This window comes from Juglans microcarpa x Juglans regia, chromosome 1S (genome assembly GCF_004785595.1).
Source record: "Juglans microcarpa x Juglans regia isolate MS1-56 chromosome 1S, Jm3101_v1.0, whole genome shotgun sequence".
NCBI lineage: Eukaryota > Viridiplantae > Streptophyta > Magnoliopsida > Fagales > Juglandaceae > Juglans > Juglans microcarpa x Juglans regia.
In genome coordinates, this window is record NC_054595.1 from 23180113 (window position 1) to 23202453 (window position 22341).

At 35.3% G+C, this 22341-nt stretch overlaps 2 protein-coding genes and 1 pseudogene across 4 annotated transcripts; 2 read left to right on the forward strand and 1 right to left on the reverse strand.

Annotated features, from left to right (window-relative positions):
- The first annotated feature begins 1199 nt into the window (after window positions 1–1199).
- On the forward strand, window positions 1200–7414 carry LOC121247435 (annotated as a pseudogene).
- A 577-nt stretch (window positions 7415–7991) lies between these two features.
- LOC121245892 (early light-induced protein 1, chloroplastic-like) lies at window positions 7992–8997 on the forward strand. Its single transcript, XM_041143800.1, has 3 exons — window positions 7992–8221; window positions 8339–8380; window positions 8491–8997. Exons 1-3 carry the CDS (start codon window positions 8063–8065, stop codon window positions 8833–8835), a joined length of 546 nt encoding a protein of 181 aa, XP_040999734.1. The 5' UTR covers window positions 7992–8062; the 3' UTR covers window positions 8836–8997.
- Window positions 8998–10168: 1171 nt separating this feature from the next.
- Window positions 10169–17748, reverse strand: LOC121245850 (dymeclin-like). 3 transcript variants are annotated; one of them, XM_041143739.1, is made up of 18 exons: window positions 17293–17746; window positions 16790–17029; window positions 15617–15680; window positions 15403–15532; window positions 15176–15320; window positions 14623–14871; window positions 14466–14550; window positions 14085–14187; window positions 13688–13813; window positions 13505–13618; window positions 12333–12451; window positions 12149–12230; window positions 11969–12061; window positions 11754–11843; window positions 11460–11579; window positions 11278–11369; window positions 10912–10973; window positions 10169–10480 (listed from the first exon to the last, which is right to left on the reverse strand). In XM_041143739.1, exons 1-18 carry the CDS (start codon window positions 17483–17485, stop codon window positions 10467–10469), a joined length of 2121 nt encoding a protein of 706 aa, XP_040999673.1. In that variant the 5' UTR covers window positions 17486–17746; the 3' UTR covers window positions 10169–10466. The 3 variants fall into 3 exon arrangements, 2 of the variants coding, with proteins under 2 accessions (XP_040999673.1, XP_040999672.1); XM_041143738.1 differs by having other exon boundaries at window positions 10916–10973; window positions 17293–17745; XR_005937013.1 differs by lacking the exons at window positions 10169–10480; window positions 10912–10973; window positions 11278–11369 and having other exon boundaries at window positions 11538–11647; window positions 11679–11843; window positions 17293–17748.
- Between the last annotated feature and the right edge of the window lie 4593 nt (window positions 17749–22341).

Consider the following 22341-nt stretch of genomic DNA (forward strand, 5'->3'; position numbering starts at 1 on the left):
CTATTTTTAAATTCTAAAATAAAAATAATATTAAAAAATACATTCTAATAATATTTTATTCAATTTTTAACTTTTATGTCACCTCATCTGCGAAAACAAACGAAACCTAACATTACTGAAAAGTAATAACACTGTGCACCTTAGCATTGTAAGATAGAAAAATTCTTCTTATCAGTCACTATTCACGGCCACTCCACACTTCACACCCTATAAAAAACACTCTCATATCTTATGAAAAACGATAAATTCTATGCATCACCTACTATTGGCTTTCATACCCTATACTAATAGTTCTTTTTTTTTTTTATAGGGTGCAGGAGTGTTTTTTATTAAGTGTGAGGTAGTGAATAGTGATTGATAAAAAAAATTTATGAAAAATACATATACACTCTATAAAAAAACTATAGGTGTAAGGTGTTAGAGTGAATAATAGCTGATGCATAGTAAATCCCTATAAGATAATAAGAGACCTTTGTCAAATCAATGGCCTTTCTCAAATTATTATAACTTGAGGGTCAAGATAAAACCAGATACAGAGGTAAAGCAGTTTCTATAATATTTATTATTAATTTAATACTATATATATACACACACAATAAATATTATAAGCAACATCTCATGTATTGTTTTCACTGATCATGAAATTCTAAAAGTGAAAATTATCTTTTACCCTTCTTGTCACTAGTGTCAAAGTGAAGGTGAAATTTCATAATAGAAAAATTAACAACTGAAATTATTAAATTGACACGTTGTGCCATTAAATTGACACGTTTTGACATGCTATTCATTAAGTTGAATAAAAATAGCTAATGTAGCATAATATTGATAGTCGAATCTTAAAGAATAGTGCAAAATGTCAAATCTTAATAGTTTGAAAATACATTTTACGAATTTTAATCATTTACGGTGCAAACTATAAAGTCCATGCCATTTAGAAGTGCATGTAAAGTGTATCTATTTAAAAAAACACCCCCCCCCCCCCCCCAAAAAAAAAAAAAAGAACTACATTCCTACGATGCTAGGCATCTCTATGGTTGTTTTAATATTAGCTTTAGGGGCTATTGGTACACAATGAAAACACTCAATTTCCTTTGTCCCTCACAAACTTATTGGACAAATACTCTCATTAGAGTGTTACCATATTGCTGAAGTTCTGTTCAAATTTCGTCTCTTTTTTTTCTTCATTTTTCTACATCAACATCTTGAATCTGTGCAATAGGTACTGCACAATCATTCACACCTTCCTTTTCCATTATAGCATCTTGATCTTGCAACTTAGCAGTGGTATCATGGGATGGAGGGGCCCTATTACCAAATTCCCAGAGTGGGACTTGGCAACCAGGGACTAGAGGTAAGCTTCATTTTTCCAACCCTTTTCGAATTAAGTCAATCTCCGATTGCAGATCATGGATACCTAGTCTGACTCAACTGTAAATGTGTGATTGTATTAATTAATAAATTTCTCAACAAATCACACTGTGATGATCATCGTAGCCAAAAATAACGCCGTCTTGGTTCATGCAAGATTTTTTTCCCCCTCCTTTTTTGGGTCTAATCTATAACACCCGGACTCAGCACCAAGTCTAGGCCAAGCTGCATTCTATAAATTGTTTTGGGTTAATATGTATGAAAATCTCACTTAAGTTTTAGTAAGTAATTTTTTGAGTAGGGTATAGGCCCAAAATTTATTTTGGCAAGAGTATGGATTTTTTTTTATGGCCTGATAATTAAGTTAAAATCTTTTAATGTACTAAGTGGATTTTTGCCCTCAAAATTTATGGGACAAGTGTATACTTTTTTTTAAGTTGAGTCAAGGCCCAAAACTTAGGGAAAAAATCCATTAATTATTTTCACATACTACCCAAAAACGTAGGCCCAAATACTTGAAATGGACCCCACCCGATCACAGAAAACCCAACCCGTGAAAACAAACACCAGGTTTTTTTAACCCCCCACAACTCCACTCCCATAGTCACATGCACGTACGTCTCACTTTCCCTCGTCTCTAGGGTTTTTTTTTCTTTGTTTCCAATCACTTATACATACATACTTTTGCATGAAGAAACCTCAAGCCGCAACCTTCCTCTACGTTCAGAGCTCCCAAAAACCTAAGCCATGTGAAGCAGACACCTTGGCTCCCTTCCATAACCGTAGCCAGCCATGAGAACCACCCACTGCTCAGCCACCACAACAACGAAGTCACGAACGAGCCCTCCATGTAAAACCCACCACTGCATTGCTACTGCTGCTACCTTCTTCAACCACCACCACTAAGACCCTCATTTAGCAAGGTGTAGTACAACGAATGCATGCACGTCTATGAAGCAACCAATGGCCTCCTCCCTTTCGCCCGTCACATGGAGAAACTGCAAGCCGCAGCTTCCTCCCGTGCCAAAACTCTTTCACTTCACAGAACCACTAGCCACTACCACTTAAAAGCACCTCTGTTTTGGCTCTAAAAAACATAGCATTACCAAGAGAAAACAAGTCGCGTCCCCTCCTTGGATAACCGCCGTTCTCGCCATGACCACCTCCAGGTAAGCTCACGTCGATCCTACCCATGCATAGTCTCTCGACATTTTTCTTGTTCCTCCCATAATCTCTCTGTCTCTCATCAATTGGTATCTTTCTCATCTCTCTCAATCTCTCCTAGTGCCCAGCCGCCGAGCTCACCACTGTCAACCTCTGCCCAGCCCATTGCTCCACCGCACATCTCCCTTCCCTCTCGGTAAGCCTCAGCCGTGCCACCCTTTCGTTAAGTTCGGCTTCTTTTTCAATATAGGAAGGGTTATTTTTCTCATAAAGTTAAAACATAAAATCTTTGGTGAAAGTAAAATTATCCCCTTTGAGGTTACAAGCCAAAGTTTGAACTTCTAATATTTTTATGTTAGACATAAAATTATCAAGGGCCTAAGTTGGGTTGTAGAAATGAGTATAATAATTTTAGGTGGGCCTAATCCCACTTGTTATAGTACAAAATTTTATTCGACATGAATATTTTAGAATTAATGTATTAGTTGGAGGGGTTAAATGATATCGAGTAAATTTGGAAAGCGATGATATTTTAGAGTTTCGATAAATTTAGATTTTTAGGAAAATAGGTTACCTAGCATTTCAGATTTAAGTATTGAAAAATGTGTTGATTTCGGATATTTATGAAAATTTCATGGCAATCTTACAGGTGACAAGTAATTTTCATTCAGCATTGTCGCGAAGAAATTCAAAAAGTTAAGAAGTACAAGGAAGCAGGATTCCTATACTAGACTTTGCATAAAAAGAAAATGAAACTAGATTGATTTTAAAAATATGCATATTTGTTTTGAAAAGAAATCTGAAAACAACCTCGTATATGTGTTCTACATATGCATGAAAGCTGTATAAGAGAAAATATTTTATATCATGACTGGTGTAGGTATGAGTTAATTTTGTTCATTCTGTTTCTGAACTAAGGAAAAAGAGTGAATATGAAATTTATGAAAATTTGTGCATGTGATGCAAAATGTTCTGAAATTATTTTTGAATATATGGAAAGATCTGAATTTGTTATGTATACTCTATTTGGATATGTTGTGGAATCTGAAAACATTGGCACGAGATTATGTATCTGTATTTTGATTAAGTCTGATTCTGATGTTCTGTTCGGTTTCCGTTACGGCCCAACCACGAGTGATAATAATGGCATACTGCCCTGCCACGGGTGATAATAGTAGATACAGCCCAACCATAGGTGATAATAGTTGATACGGCCCAACCACGGGTGATAATAGTGAATACGGCCCAACCACGAGTTATAACAGTGGATATGGTCCTTCCACGAGTTAGAAATGTGGTTTATAACACTGTCACGAGGGGTTAAACATGGTATACAGCTTAACCATAGGTTATAATAGTGGATACGACCCTTCCACGAGTTATAATTGTGATTTATAACCCTACCACGGAGGTTAAACATAGTATCTGTCTCGATGTAATGCTCTGATATGATGAAGATAAGGTCTCACATTTTGATATGCCAAATGAATTTTGAATAAGAATATTGTTAAACTTTCACTCTGATATTTTTTATAATATGTTCTGGCTCTACATTTTGAAAATGAAAAGTGTTTTGTTCTGCATTATGAACTCTGTAAATACTCATGTTCGCATACTAGTATATGTTCTCTACTTACTGAGTTGTTGATAACTCACCCCTTATCTCTAAACATTTTCAGATAATCTTGATGGTTCTACTGGAGAGCAGGAGTAGGCAGTGTTAGAGAGGTTTGATGTTCATAGAGGAATAAGCGTCCAATGGTACAATTACTTATTTGAGAGTCATAATTAATAAATTGATTATTTTTAGTTATTTTGATATGATGAGCTAAGAATATTTTTTAGTCTTTGAGAAGTTTTTAATTTATTTTATTGAGAATTTCTTTGTTGTCCCTATGGAGGAACATGTATATTTGGGTTGAGCAAACGAATTAATATTTTATAGATTTTTCTTGTTATATAATTGTCCTATTGGAGAGGATATTCAGTATTAAGAGCTAACTCTTCGGACCTCTAAGCCCGGGGTGTTACGTGGTCAGTGATTTCACAATGCATCTTTGGTTTAATTGTAGCACGTACATGCCATGTAACCAAAAAGTCCAGACAGAAAAATATTCTAATCGTTTACCGGCTGGGTGTTCTAATCATGAGGGTTATATTGACGATCTTCAATTTCTTAATTATGATCCATGAGATCTACTACAGAAACCCAAAGTTTGCAAGTTTTCTTTTATGCAACCACAATCTCGTATCGATTGCACCAACATTCCAATTAGGAAAAATCCATAGTTTGGCAGTTGGGACTGGTTTTAAGCACAAGAAATCGTGTCGCCCTTTTTTTTTTTTTTCTAGCATCTTCCTATCCTTCTGGTGCTTCACTTTAATCAAGGTCATTCTTTGATGGTTTCTCTGAAAGATAGAAAGGCCAAGCATCTAATTCTTTAATCAAATTTTGTATCGAAAAGCCTAAGGATACAAATCATGCATATATGAGTCTGTTTTGTTCAAATAATTACCTGAGAAATAATGAAAAAAATTCCAACTTTTTCTTTCTTTGTTTTTTTTTTATACCTTTTCAAAAACTGCTTGTCCAATTGATGAGAATGCTCCGTTCTGATTCTTGAAGGAAGCTTTTTATAAGGGTATATAACCTTCTTTGATACAGAAAATATTTATGGACGGAATCATGATAACGAAATCATGATTGGCGAGGTATGTAATTGCCCTATACTCATATTGAAACTTAAAAAGATTTGAAATTAATATAGCCTCTTTCCAAGTAGAAATATATATATATATATATATATATATATATTCTATGAATGTTGGACATATTAAATTGAGTGAATTATCTTGTATTTCTAGGCATTGAAACAACTTCCTCGAGAAAGAATTCAATTAGCTACAAAATTCGGAATTTCTATTTCAGAGGAAGGTCAAATTAGTGTCAAGTGTACCCCTGAATATGCACAAGAATGCTGTGAAGCTAATCTCAAGTATTTTGATGTGGTCTATATCGATCTTCTAAGAAAGGGGCACCCATAGTGGGCACCCCTTCACCTCCTCTTGGAAGTTATGAAGTGGCTCTTAAGCCACTTCGTGAGGCTTGATTGCTGGCCATTAAGTTACACTAGAGAGGCTATTTACATTGTCCCTCCCCCTGTTTGGATGAAACACTTGCATCAAGAACGATCTCTCTCTCAAATGGTTCTTTCTAGTCACGGCATCTAGGTTGTGGAATGTGTGAATATTGCTCTGGTATTACCACGTAGCACACTCCACCATTGATTTGAAGATCGTGGACGAACAACGACGTTAGAGAATTCGTAGAACAACTGCACTAGATCCGAGATATTTCCTATGAGGTAATATCACTTCTGTTGTATATTATGATCCAATATTTCTAACAGATCTCTACTATCAGCATCGTGTGGACACCTCAGTGCCAATAGAGAATACTGTGAGTCTTGATTCTTGAGCAATATTTTTTCTTTCCAAATGATTCAAACTCAGGAACTTTGATATATTTCGATGTGATATAGTTCTTCATTGTAACTTGATTTTGCTTGCTATGCAATGGTTGATGGAGGAGCTCAAGAAGCTGGTAGAGGAAGGAAAGATAAAATACATTGGGTTATTAGAAGCCAATGCAGGCACAATTAGAAAAGCTCATGCAGTTCATCCCATCACCGCGCTATACAGATGGAGTATTCGTTGTGGACGCGTTACTAATGACAGTTACCTGGGGAGTACGTGACTAGTAGCTAAATATAACATCTCATGTTTTCCATACATCAAGGCATGCATAATTCTTGAGTTTGTCTTACATCAGAGATTTTTTCACTGATTATGTTCTGTTATGCTAATGAGACGAGGAGATCGACCAAGTGTATAAATCTTGTCCCTTCATTTTTTTTTTTTTTTAACTCGACACATCCGGTAAAAAAAAAAAATCATTGAATATAAGCTCAACTCATGATTCTTTCTATTAAATGGATTTCATTTCAACGCCTATCCAACCCAGATATAGAGCAAGTAATTTCATGTCCTAACAGTGCAGCAATTCCATTAACTAAAATTAATATATGGTATTACAACAAGAATTGGTATGTACGGTCATTTTGATTTTCTTGGCATAGGCTGTACGTACGCGCCTGCATCATTCATGGGGGAGAACTTAGAGAAGAACAAACTAATTCTATATGCCCGACTTTCCGACCTGGCTGCAAAGCATGCCTGCACTCCCTCTCAGCTAGCTCTGGCTTGGCTTCTCCATCAAGGAGACGATATATATAATCCCAAGAGGGAGGTTTGCTACTCATCCAATCCCTGGTACATTAATTACTGATCTCTTAATTGAAATCTATTCATGTTGTCACAGGTAATTGAGTTATTTATGTACATAGGGCTAATTGTTCAGTTTAATAGATTATCAATTGCTATTCTTTTCATTTCCATGAAAAACGAGACGAAATTATGCTAGAGCATGATTTGAAAGAAATTGATTTGGATGAGTTGCAGGGACGACTGGTTGTTATGAATCTCGATAGCAACATTGGTCCCTTGGCATTGAAGCTTACGCAAGAGGATTTGAAAGAAATTTCTGAAGCTGTGCCCGTCAATGAAGTTGGTGGTGAAAGAGATCCTGCCATGTTAGCTAAATTTGAATGGAAAAATGCAAATGCCCCCACCAAAGTAATTAAATCGCAAATATCTGGAGTGAAACCTTTCTTCCCGATCTGCTTTTTCTATTACCTGTGTAATAGAAAAACGTTCAAATATTTCTTGCCGACATATCATGATGGATAAAAGAATCTTGTTGAAATAGCATTATCAGCTTCGCGCTGGGAGCCGCAGTACTAAGCAAGAATCAGGTGGGTAATTGTCAATCTTCAAACAATTGCTGTAAATAGGGATGCTTAGGTGACGGGATGAGATTCATAATTTTGTAAATAGTAATGAAATTATTTATAAAATATAATAAAATAATTTGAGTTAAGATGTATTATTAAGTTTTGGAAAAGAGAGATAAAAAATTGAATAAAAATATAACTTTTATTTTAAAAAATTTAATTATTTTTTATATTTTATTTGAGTGTTGTTATCTGCTTTTAGCCAATCAAGCTATATTTTCTTTGTACAAACTACAAACCAAACCGTGGCAGAATTTGAGACGGGTGACTTGGGGTGGAGTTGGAACAGTCTCGACTAGTCTTGGACGTTCAGTCCTCCTGGTCCCTTACGAACCTCGACCCGTGTTGGCCTCGAATTCTGCCAATGGAATGTTGTGGTTTGTGCGCGGGCCACGTCGAGGACATTGGACATGTGTGGACAACCAAGCCCACGTGAACCAATGACTTTTTGAAATATTTAGGGAAGACGTGGATCCTAAATATCCACCCCTCTGCTTGCCCTCACGCCCCTATATATTTGCCACTCCGACGTTCTAAACACTCATCTCTTCCATTGCTTGCAACGCATTTCGATAGCTTAGAATTCTCCAAGTCTGATCTCTTCACTACCTACTTAGATGGCAACCTCAGCTACAATGCAATCCATCTTGTCGAGCAATTTGAGTACCCGTCTGACAAACAGACCCAGGGTGAACCAGTTTCTTCCCAATGCTAATGTGCTCCGTTTGCCGAGAAACACTTGGATGAGGGTGCGCTGCACGTCTGAGGCAAACGAGGTCTCAAGCTTGATCTCTGTTTTGATGGTGAATTAGTTTTATTGTTATAGCTTATCGTGTTAGGAGTGAACTTAATCTTACGTACGGTTCCTTGCTTCTTTTTTTTCTTTTTGGCAGGAGCAGCAGACCTCACCACCACCTACACCACAGCCACCCAAGGTAGTGACCTTAATCCCGGGAAGGGCTTGATTTAGGGTTCTGGAGTATGTATGGGTACAGATAAACGTTGTTAGATCTAGCATTTTGACTGCATGTTTTGCTGTGAACAGGTCAGTACGAGGTTCTCGGACGTGCTGGCATTCAGTGGACCGGCACCGGAGAGGATAAACGGCAGGCTAGCGATGATCGGCTTCGTCGCGGCGATGGCGGTGGAGGTATCAAGGGGGCAGGATCTGTTCGCGCAGATATCAGATGGTGGGATCCCATGGTTCTTAGGAACCAGTATTTTGCTGTCGTTTGCATCTCTGATTCCTCTGTTCAAAGGGGTGAGCGTGGAGTCGAAGTCAAAGGGGTTGATGACCTCGGATGCTGAGCTTTGGAATGGGAGGTTCGCCATGTTGGGTTTGGTTGCACTTGCCTTTACTGAGTTTGTAAAAGGAGGAACCATAGTGTAGGCCTTTCTTTCTCCACCATTAATTAATACAAGTGATGATCCCATGTAATTTTTTTCTTTTCTTTTTCCTTTTTTTTTTTTTTTTTATGGGATCCCATGTAATTCTAGAAAGTGGGAAGCAAGTGATAATTTTTATATAATATAATTTATTACTTGTATGATCCGATTTCAGTGCTTTAAAATACAAACGATTTATAATCGTAAGAAATAAAGATTGATTTAATGACTATTATATAATAATACCAACGCAGTAGGCAAGGTGTTGGAATTGAAACAAGAAGAAATGGAAATGAATATTGAATGCAGTGTCCCCACAGAAAATAAGAGTCGTACTATAGCGAAATTTTACATTATTTAATAAAATGTGATTTTATTTTTTTATTTTTGAAATATGAAATATAATATTAAAAAGAGTAAATTCATATATTTTTAATTGATTTGCAGAACTTTATGTCTAGAATTTTTCAATTAATAATTGCAAATTTTTTTCACTCCGAATTTGGGTCGGTTACTTCTGCATTCTGGTTGTTTTCAAGCTTTCCAACGACAACAAATATATGTCAAGCCGAGGAACGTCATATCGTAGTTGAGCTTTGTAATAAATATATATATATATATATATATATATATATAAAGAAACTTTGTAATATTTTTAAGTTAGAGAAAGCGGTATGAACTCTAATACTTGTTCCGGATTTAGAGATGAGATAAAGATATTTTTTTATAAAAATTAAATAAAATATTATTTGAAAATTTTGAATTAAAATTTAAAAAAATAAGTTGTTTATTATATTTTATATGTAAATTTAATAAAATTATAATAATAAAATGAGATGAAATATTTTTTAAATCAAATGAAGTCTAATAATTGTCCGCAACACATTCTTTTACCGACAGATACTTTGGCGCAAGTTGAAGGGAACGATAAATATTTAAATTGAGGGATCAACGTATGATTTTTTAAAAATCTTTCTAAAAAAGTCGTCAAACCATTTTCTCAAGTTTCTGATTAAAAACAAAAACAAACATAAAAAAATCATAGCAACTTTCGAAGAACTGAAAAAAACACATCTCACAATTACATCTCAAGACCCAAGAGAACATTCATTTTACCTATTCACTTTTATAAAATTCAATACAAAACGCATCTAAAAGTTTTTCAAAAAATCTCGAAAACTATAGAAATTTTCACTTCCTAAGTATGCCTTGGCAGCCATGTTACAGAAAATGCTAAACAATGGAAGAACAAAAGGACATAACTCAGATTGTCTGGCGGTTATGGGTAACGTTTATGTTTCACTCCGAAAACAATGGTATAGAAATGGAATTGGGCATCATATGTAATTCTCTTTTCTTATCTTTTTTTCTGGTGTTTGATGAGCAGCATCATACTTATCCGTTACACTGATTATGTCAATTGTTTTCTGTGCGAAGGGCCTCTACATTGTAGCAAAATATGAACAAAAAGAATTGAGGAGAATATACTCTCCTATTTCATATATTTACAAATGCACGCACCAGGAACCATGAATCTTTCTGGTCGACGATTTTTATCGCACCCCCCCCTACGGATCAAGGAGAAGTCCGTGCATGCTCAGCTCATCATTGCGGGACTTGCTACTTACCTCTCCATCATTCTCTTTTTTCTACAACAAAGTAAAGAACTGTGTTATTGAAAATGATGACCAAACCAAAATGTGTAGGTAAATTGTTTGCTGACATGAAAAGAAAGATCAGCAAACTTTTTGATATGCAAGCATCTTGAAATTGGGAAGGGTTACAAGCCAAAAATGAAAATAAACCTAGTATAAGCACATCTGCAATGACCTCCCCTCCATAAGCTGAGTAACATCACTACTGAAGGAGTTCTTAATTCGGTCATTTACTTAAGTTACGCTTCATGATCAAGCTGAGATGCTATTGGTGACAAGTGACAAGTGTATGCACACGCGCCACACAACCATGCGCATATACCCACCCACACACACACAATAGAATGTATCCATAAGCAAAAAAAGAAAAAAAATTCTAACTACATAATTTTATCAAGTGAACTTCATAAAATGTATCCATAAGCTTACTTCCATAGGTGGATCAACTGGAAACAAATTTATGGCTCCCGAATTGAAGCTGAGTACACTGAATAAAGATTGAATGATGGAACAAAGGAATCAGTACACTTACAGGAACCACAAATTGAAGGCAAAGTAAAAAAATAATAATAAATAACTAAAACTAAAACATCGATTACAAGGTTCATTAAAATGGACAGTGGTTTCCAATTTATTAGCAGTGTGAAAGGAATCTCCGTGGTAATCATTCAAATAAGTTTAAGAAACTCAAAACCAACATGATCATGCAGCAGATACGAATTACTTGGATAATGATTTAGTTGAGTAGAGTTTTATAAAATAATAAGGAATGAGGGATGCAGGAACAGTACCGACGGGATAAAACTAGTTTCCACACATATGGAATAAAGAACTCTTCTGGATGACTCTCTTGTTCATATGTGAAGCGTAGTTGCGTAAACATCTGTTAAAACAAGGGCATGTTAATCCTCAAGACAATATTCCCATTTTAGACTAAACTTCTAAGTTTAAAATCTTTTCCTCCATTCTTCACCTTCATCCCCTCACCCCGCCAAGATCGGCAGTTAAGAATTATGACTTGCAATACTTTCTCTACTGACCATTCACCATCCATTGATTGGGCATCCATGCGACTATTAAAAAAATCTAATACCTACAGAGGCAGAAGAGACCATAAAGCCAAATGCACTCGCGAAAACATAGCATATAAGAAATCCTTTTTTTCCATAAGTAGCATATAAGAAATCCTTATGGATAATTAAGCAACATAACCTTGCCATATAACAAATTGATGAAGAAATCCCTAATAAAATATTCTGGAGCATACAGTATAAATGTTTTCAAGCAGCTCATTGAAGCGAGGATGATTCTTGAAAGGCTGAAAGACCTCCTGTCTGTGCATTATCGCATAAACAACCTGCTCGATTTCATAAAGTGGGGAATTCAGAAAACCTGAAAGGCACTGATGTGAAATTTAAAGAAAAAAAAATCACTTTTTTTTTTTTAATATCACTTAAATCATTACACATCAAAAGATGATACCTCCGGATTCCGTGGAAGGGCATAAGTCAAAATAGCATTTAAAATTTCAAGAACAAGTCTGAGGAAGTCTGTATATATATGCAACTCCGCTGACTGCAACAAAAAATAATCTAGCTTAGCAATAGACTAAAATATGAGAAGCAAAATCCAAATAGCCTCGAATTTGAGTGTGTTACGGACCACATCTTCTGAAAGGCTGTTTATTGAGTTGCCTTTGCCTAGAATCACCTTATTATCTCTTAGCTCCACTAATTTGTTATACCTAAATCCAGTGATACATTAATGGCAGCAATCATAAAACACCAGAACATGAAGCAGCACAGCATGAAGGCCCAGGAAAATAAAATGAACAGGAGTAACCTACTTGCGTGAGAGCATAAAGAAAAGGCTGACCACCCTCTGAGATGCATATGAACTCAAACGGTGGACATGAGGTGCCATGTTTGCCAATGTTGCAAGACAGGTTGTATGAAGATAAACATCCTGCATAATTGACCATTTAATAAATGATCATGGGAAGAAGAGTTGTCCTACAAGTAGATGACCAGCTACACGCCAACATCGTCTTTGATTTGAAATGCATTTATGAAAAACATTATGGAAACTGGTTCTGAACTGATTTTGAGAAACATCAAATGGTTCAGTGTTTTTTTTTTTTTTTTCATCGTGGATAGGTAAATACAAAACACTCACCTACGAGGCACTGAACCTATGAACTTGCCCTACAAAAACTATTTTTGCCTCCAAGTAGAGAAGGGGGAGGCTATTTGGTCCAAAGACCACTGGCCAATAAGGGTCGGAGGGTGGAATGGGGAGGATTGGCTTGAGAGAAAAAATGATTTGCTGCGTTTTGTAGGGTAGGACTAGCTTCAGAATTAAGATTTGAAACCTGTAGCAATTTCAGGTATATACACCAATTTTTAATATAACTACCTATAATGCAGTTAATAACCTGTCTCAACCTCGAGGCTCAGGTTCTGGATTGAATAACCAAGTTACGACATGGCAATGGGTGACTCGCAAATATCCAATACAGATTTGGGACTCCTAGTTGGGCCATTTCCTAGGGGATCAGGTTCTGGTTGAGGCCCCACCATCATCCCCAGAAAAACCTTAAAATTGATATATCGATGAAAATATATATATATATATATATATATTAAAAAAAAAAAAAAACTTTTACTTATAAAAAAAAAAATGTCAAATAGCCTTCATACAAAATGACACCTACTCCCACTGAAAATAAGAAATGAAGGAGAAGCATGGGTTCAATCCCGTGTGCTTGACTTGCATGTACTTGTCATAAAAGTATTTTCATTGTCTTTTGACATATTGAACAAAGAATCAAGTTAACACATCTGATCCCAGATATTAAATGTTGGAATTTTATAGAAAGGATTTTTTTTCATAATGGACATCAATTTCAAGTTAAATAAGCAAGCCTGCTATCTAGCACTCTCTAGTATATAAGTTTCAACAGAGTCATCAAAATTATAGAAAATAAGCAATTTGGAAATTGTGTTTGTAAGGTCTTACCCGCAACTTAGATAGATTATATTGCACAGTCCTTATGAGAATAATGACCATCAGGGAACCAAGAGATGTCTGTTGCAGAAGTCGTTCTTTGTACCATGGAACACCAGGCAATATCTGTCCTGATAATCTATGTCAATACAATCCTTGTGTAGAAGTTAAATGGCAAACAAATGAAATCCTTACCAGCTTATGAATGCTTGCATTAAATGAAGAATCCTGACTTAGGATGAGAAGTATAATCAGCAACATGTAGATTTGATTTGGTGTCCTCCAAGGAGCATTATATAAAGCCTCCAAAAGGGGCATCAACTGTTAATTTCATCATGAAAACACAGATAAGAATTAGGCTATGCTGAAGCTATTCCACATCAGTAGTAAATATGACAGACGGCACAACAGATTGCTTAATTAAAAAAGTTTTAACAACTTAGTTAAGCTCAAGTTATTTGCACCATACATAAATACATATATATATGTGGATATCTATATATATATATATATATATATAGAGAGAGAGAGAGAGAGAGTAGTCTTTATTTTGTTTATGCTGAAAAGAAAAACTTAAACTGCTACTTCATACCAATGTATCTGAATCAGTTCGCACTAAGACATACTCCAAAAAGTCAGAGTTCCCTTGCAGCAATGAATAAAGCAATAGGACAGCAGCCTCATCAGCCAAGCACCTGCAAAGTCAGAACTGTTATGGTTTCCAAGAAGATGCATGGTAACATACAAAACAGGAGGCCTGGTGTTCTAAGTTACTGTTGCTAGGCACAAAAGACAAGTACAATATATTTGCAGGCGTATTTGGTTATCAAGAAAGCTAATGAAATTGATCTATTTTGATCAAGCATACTCAAAGGTAGGTGCACACAGTATATAATTGTACCCTCACATGATATAACTCAAATAACAAGTCCAAACTTAAAATACTGATACAGAAGGAAGAAAACATACTCACATGCCAAGAGTATCAAACAGAGAAGCAAATGGTAACCTCACAACTGGACCACTATGTGCATTCCCTTCAACATCTATACGGTCAACTGCAAGCAGGGAACTAAGTTACTGAAGGAAACCTAGCTAAAATAAATAAATAGCAAGATTAACAATCTTACATTCAACGTCTTTTGCATTTTCCAAGGCTTTGCAGTAATGGTTGTCAGAAAAATATGTGTTCTCTTTTAGAAGGGAATCTGAAGTAGCACTATCAACACTCTTGTCCGTCTTGGAGTCATTGCTCACAACACATTTATGATAATGAATGAGCACAAGAAGCACAAGCAGACTGCAGTCTGCCAATGGACTTTTCGAGTATTCACCTTTTGAATTGCCCAAATAACTCAAAGGCAATAAAACAAAATTTGCTGCAACGAGAATATCCGGATAAGATTCGATGAACGATATAAGCCTTAAACATTGCCCAAAAACTTCTCTCTCATTGATGAAAAAGGATGTGATAATATTCTAAAGAAGCATAAATATGTGAAATACTGGGAGAATGATGGAAAACAAAGCATAAAATAGTGCTATTTGATCTATTATCAGTGGCACCTGCAGTTAAAACTCCTAGGTGCAAGCTAGAAAGAATGAGCATCAAAGAAAACTACCAGCAGTTAAAACTCCTAGGTGCAAGCTAGAAAGAATGAGCATCAAAGAAAACCACCATACCAGCTGCAGAACCTACTCTTTGAAGAACACTAGGCTGATTTCCTTCATAAAATATCGAATAAGATGCACTTTTGAAAGGCATGCCAGGTTGTGAGATGTAATTGAGCAGCAGTTTGCACACAACCAAACTAACCAAAGAGCTATCCTGAAAATAGCAGTAGCAATCTGAGATGCTAACAATGTATTGGAACGATCTGGAAATCTGGACCAAAGCATAATAATTTAACCTGAACCATTGCTGCGTCAATAAATGGGTTCACATCTTTTGGTCCTGGAGATGGCCCACAAAGAAGCTGAGTTGACATTGCAATCAGCATGAAATTAAGAAGCTCCAAGTGTAGAAGGTACGTGTTGGGACTTGTGAGAATATAAACAATAATCAGGGGAACATAACATGTAATTCTCAAGAACCACAAACCAATAGATAAGTCTAACATGTACCTCACAGCTACTGAGCTGATAAAACTAAGCACCCTATGGATAATTAGATCTTCAATGCTTTCATCTGCAAAACATTAAAAAAAAAAAAAGAGGACACTAATTTGAGTCCTATAATGATTTTTCTACTAAGCATAGAAAAATATCCATAAAAAAAAGCAGCTAAAATACAGCTCAAAACAAATAACTGGAGAACCTATTGCAGTTCCCATCTAAAATCCAAATTCCGATCACCCAACAAAGCCAGGAAAGCCCAGTAGAAATGACATAGGATATGTTCAACTAACCCAAGGTATATCGTGTGATAAAGTCTTCATGGACAGATCAAATGTTTCCTTCAAATTCACTTTAACTTTGAGGTCCATCAAGGGCAGGAAATTCTCTAGCAGCCACCTTAACTACCATCTAACTATGTTGAAAAGAACACCAATCCTTCATCCTCATTGCTTTCTCATTGAGAAAAGAAATTATGTATTGGTTCAAGGCAGATTTCTAGGGAAATAGTTGCAGCAAGACCATCTAACACAATCACTCCTACCGACATACATTACTAGTGTGATAGATAAGAAAGAGAGGCTCCTGAATGATGTGAGCTACTTACATGGCAATGCTAGGGCAATGAGATACGCCCTAACATTATAAATGGAAATCTAGAATAACAACTATGCTATTATCACCCATCTAGACTTAACTCAAGCAGGTGAAAAAGAAACACCTGTGCATCAAATGCGATGTTTTGATAAATTCTTATATACAGACGGGAGAATTTTCGACCAAGTACCCCGCAACACAGACAAAAAGAGTGGATATTTGATTTCCAGTAATTATATAAATATATACCTTTCCTTTCTAAACTGTCTCCAAATAAATAGAACTCTCCAAAGGTAAAGTTCATGGTCCTCCATTTCTCACATTACACACGTTTTTCAAGAAACATAAAAGATTTTTATAAAAGCCATGATAAATCTAATATAAAACTTAATACAATTTCGGACAATCACCTATTGTTAACTGTCGTTTCAAACCACATCAACGATATATCTAATATAAAACAAAATACAATTTTGGAAAAACGCCTATTACTAACAGCTGTTTCAAACCACATCATTAATTTCATAGATGATCATGAAGGAGTAACTCATAAACTAATATTGCAGCGAATTACAAATGGATTACCTTGGATCAAGTCCTTTGGTATAGGTTCATTTTCATCTAAGGACAAGTACAAATCCTCAATGTCATTACTTTTGGCATTTTCAATCAAGTGTTTTAAGAAAACAGATGTGATGTAGACAGCATTAACAGCCTTATCGTATACATCGGACGGAGCACCAGAAGCTGATATACAGTCTTGCAAACACCATGAAAGGTGGATCAAAAACTTTGCCAGGTGCCTGGTGCATTGGTTGTTTTGCGCTGCACGAAGGGAGAAAACCAAAACAGGCACAAAATCGAAATATAAAAATTCAAAACAACAATAAAAGAGGAAATGGTGAGTGATCACATAGAAGCCAAATTCAGATTTAAAAAGCTCGAAAAAATAGCATAAATCAGTCAATTACAGCATCGCATTCTAAGCATTTAAAGTAGTATCTAATTCAAGCATATCTATACACTGCGAATACAATGAGAGGGAATTAATCCTGATAATAACGAAGACCAGGATGGAATTAGCTAACCGAAAAGCTGACAGGCCTGGAGAACACGGTGGGAGGGCCAGTGAAGGTTTTGAGGGAGTTCGAGGAGTTTCTGCCAGTAATCGGAGGAGATAGGGAACGATTCCTCTCCGACGAACGTTCCGATCAGGAACTCCGCTGTATCCTGTGGCCGCGCGTTGCCGCTTTTGAGCGGCGTTGACGGCACCGACCCCATTCAAAAATACAAGAATGGTTGATTCTCAATTAGTCGGCTCTGATCAGATGACGAGCCGGCCGATCTCCCAGTCGTGCTTGATTGTCGCCAACTGCATTACAGAGAGCGAAAAATAGAGAGATGAGATTCGGAGAGTTAGATCGGTTGGGTTTTACCAGATTGAAGATGAAGATCTTCGTGGAATCGTGTTATTGAAAGAGAGCTTCGAAACGAAGGTTTTGGGAGAGAGATTGACGTGTTCGGAGCACATTTGGGGTCTTGACAAACGACGAGTCGTCGTCGTTACGCGTTCAGTCGCGCCATTTAGGTCGACGAAATTGTCCTTTTGCTACACATAAAGCCGGATAAAAATGTCCTTAACCACAATCCTGCCCTTAATTGAAGAATTTAATTAGAGTAATAATATATATCATGCTATCATACTTCTTATATATCTGTATATCTCATGCTACTTATATCTCTATATAAGATGTGATATATTTATCATAATTTGATGATAAAAAATCATCTAATAATAATAAATGTGTCATATCTCTTATATAGTAAGATGAGAGTGTAGTGTATATAATTTTATTTTAATTAAATAAAAGTGTTACATGCACAAAGAAATTCTACAAAATAAATTCATAAACTGACATAAATTTATATGATATGTTAGATTTATTTTACAATAAAAGTAACTTTATAATCTAACGTAACACATCAAATTACGTTAATAGATAAATTTATTTTTGTGAAATTTCTTCGTAACTAAAACATTTCTCTTAATATCAAAGATTTCGAGCAATTTTCAATGAAGTCAATGATGCCGGTTATATATACGTGTGTCAATGTATATTTATACATATAAATTTACCAATAAATATAGGATTTGCTTATAAGATCAAAGATTTCGGTCAAACCTCAATATTGCAATTGATCAGATTGAAATTAAAAAGAAAAATATGTTCTTATTACAAAATTCGTATTATAAATTTTACTATATTTTTAAAAAAATGAAATTGATGAGACAATGCATGTGTCATTTGTTGGGTGTCTTTTTATTAATTAAGTGACGTGGATGCATGATGAGGCATTATAATTAAAAAAAATAAAATAATTGGATGTTTAGTTTCTCAAGAGAATAAGTAAAATATTTTAAAAAAACAAAAACAAAACAAAGGGCGATTAACCAGGAGTAAGTGACCACCAAGATGAAATTACCGAGGTCACATTTGAATGTTGAGATGATTGGAATTGGTTTGTGAATGATAATATTTTATAAATTTTATTTAAATGTATTTGAATATAAATAAATTAAAATGAGTTTAAATTAAAGTTTTGAATTCCATTCCAGTGATCATTTCGATTGAAGTATTAAAACGGAATACTTCGATACTAGTATATTTCGATGTATCATTTTAGAATAGTCATTATATAGATAAAATATAAATATATATATGAAAAAGGTTACTTAAAATATCTAATATACCACTTAGTTTTAGTCATTACTCCATTTGACGCCATTGAGAAATAATCGGAGATTCAAAATACATATTTTTTTTTTAAAAAAAAAAATACAAATTTGATTCAACGTAAAACAATATAAAAACTTATTTGGAAGGCTGGTTACTGTAGGTGTTGGGGAGAGATTGAGTTAAAAAAAATCTGAACAAAAAGATGTGACATGTTAGCGTGTTGCAAGGAGAAAATGAGACATCGATTTTACAAGTTTGCCACTATCATTTCTAGATATTTACCAAATTCTCATATTAATTAATTTCATACTAAAATCTATATTCTTGCCAAAACACCGGAATCAGGCCGAAATGGACTGGAACGACCGGAATTGGACCGAAATAAAACACCCCATTAAACTATGAGAAAACCTTCCTACATGTGTCTCTTACAACTTGCATATATCGAAAGCCAATGGCACATTGCCACGTGTGCGGTATATGAAGTTGCGGTAGAGGTGTGCATATAGGGAATAACTCCTCCATCCCTCTCTGAAGCAAAAAGTAAACACTTCAGAAATGTAAAACACTCTCTTTCGCTCTCTCTCTCTCTCTCAATCCCGAAAGGTAAAAACCTGTAAGTAAATTCCTCTCTCAACGAAACCTCAGTCTCTCATAATCTCTGATTTTGAAGGTTACTCTCTGCTCTCTCACTCTCTCTCTCTTGAACCGAAGGGCAAACACCCTCCCTCACGCTGCCTGTCGAGGATTCTTCACTCCATCTCCCTCTCTCTCCTTACAACTTGTGGATAGTGAGAAATCAAAGCCAAAAACCTTACAACAAAAAGCACAAAACACAAACCATTAGAAATTAGGGATTACAAAAAATTAGGAACTAAAAAAAATCAGGGATTAGAGAAATTGGTACCTGAGGTCCTCCGATTTCGGGGTTTTAATTTTGGGTTCTTGATTTCGTGAGGGAGAGGGAAGGAGAGAGATCGAATGACTTCTTGAGAGGGAATGAGTGAGAGAGAGAGATTCTGAACTTTGTCTAGGAGACGTTTGGATTCGCAACTCATCTCAGCTCATCTCAGTTCATCTCAATTCATCTCAACTCATTTCACTACTATTCATTACTATTCAACAACTTTAACTCACAAATCTCACTACTATTCACAACTCATCTCATTACTATTCACAATCCATCTCAACTCATCTCAAGTCATCTTCGAATCCAAACGTTTTCTTAAGGTTTTTGTGAGGGAGATTGAAGGGGAGAGAGGGAAGGAGAGAGAGAGATTCTAAAGATCGATTAGTTTTCATGAGAGAAAGGAATGAGAGAGATCGAGATCGAGTACATAGAGAGAGAGACTTGGGAAGGAGAGATTCGGTCTGGAGCTCGAGCCGGAAGGGGAGAGAGTAGAGTGATCCCTTGCTATGCGTCTTATATGGTTTACTGAGAAACACCTATGTGGCAGCTCGCAATTAGTCTCCGATAAATGCTATTTCTGGGTGCCACCGACCCGAAAAAGGAACTGTTAAACTATGCTGATTACTATTCTTACACGAAAAATTTCAATAATTCTATCAGAATGGAACAAAATTCAAAACTTGAGTTTAAACTTTAAATATATGAAATAGATTGAAATACGTTTAAATTTTCTATGAAAAGTTAAAATTAATATAGCAAATCCCATCTATAATTAATTTAAGATAGATTGAAGTAAATTTATGTTCCAAACATAACCAAGCCGATTTCAGTCGTTTAACTTGATGCTTGCGACGACTCCCACAAAGTCTAGGAGGTGCATGGTCAATCATCGATTCATCACATTCTTTTGTATTTTTATTATTTTTATCGTTAGGTAGTCATCCAATTATTTTATTTTTATAAAAATAATTTTTTAATAGTATATGGTGAACTATCATTTTTATATTAAATTAATTGACATGATAAATATTATCAAGAAAAATGCTAGGTAGCTCCTTTAAATTTTCGGTTCAAAGTTATCTTTAGTGTATTTTATTTTTTACAAATATTTGAATAAAATACTACTAGTGTATTTGTGTGTGTGCTTTTTTGTATCATTTAAAAAAATAAAAAATAAAATAAAAACCAAAATATTCTAGAGATACACTTGAGGAGCTAGTGTAAAGAATTTGGATTCTGATTTCGACGGAGGCGGAATTTTTGAAAATGGAAATCGGAATCGGAGTTAGACTTTGATATTTAGACTTAATATAGTTAATATTATAACATAAATATTCAGTAGTTGAGTGGCCTAATGGTGCAATGCCGTGTTTTGAATTAATAGACCCACGTTCGAACCTCTTCGTGTACGTGATGGTGTATTTCGCAGAATTTTTTTAATAATCCCTCAAAAGTTCAAAACGACGTCGTCGCCACCTCCTATATATTAAAGACCAAAATCCTATGTTGTTTCTCTCATCCTTCTTCGTTTTCTCATAACTGAAAGTCTCTTTTTTCCCTCTTGCAATCGTTTCCATCGTTTTTCTCTTTTTCTTTCGTTTTCTTACAAATTCTCTTTTTTCATTTATCCTCTCATTCGACCCTCAGACTCCTATTCTGACAACTTCGATCGGAGTTAGAGCCCAACTTGATCTCTAACTTTGGTCGGAATATGAGATCGGAGTTGGGCTTTCGATGTGGATTGGAAAGTCATCTTGACATGTCTAATAGAGAACATTGCAGAGGACATAAGAGTCTTTTCGTGGTGGATTAAGATGGGGAGTTAGGCTAGCTGTCGGTGGCTAAAGACAGTACTTTTTTTTTTTTTTTTTTTGAAGTCTAAAGACAGTACTTTGAGGTTGAGAATGCCTAGTCTCATTATGACATTGTCACTTTTGTGTTCGGAAAGTTTTCTAAATTTGTAGCAGCACCAATACTTGTAAATTTCAATTGTATTTTGAGAAAGTAGCAGATATACGCATAAATCTTATAAATTTTTTTTTTACATGCCTTAATATAATATGTTTGGATTTATTTTATAAAAAAAATAATTTTACATCACGTTAAATCACGTTAATATATAAATTTTATTGCATAAGATTTCTATGTAAACCAATCACTTCTTTTACATATAAAGATAAATTTTTTTTTACTCGAAATTAGTAAAATTGATACATTACACTATTAAATTACAAAAATCTAATACATTACACTATTAGAAAGCATGCTAATAAGAAGGAAAAACTATAAATACTATCCAGAATAGTGAAGGGTGTGTGATAATATTCTAATTTTTTTTATTATGTATAATTAGAGGATATCACATGCTTTCCACTCATCTTAACATGCTTTCTAAGCCAATGGTACGTTTGAAATGCAAGCAGCCCATTTGTTGCATTAAATCATTGTGAACGACTCATCGTTCGAAAAACAGTACTACTGTCGCCGCC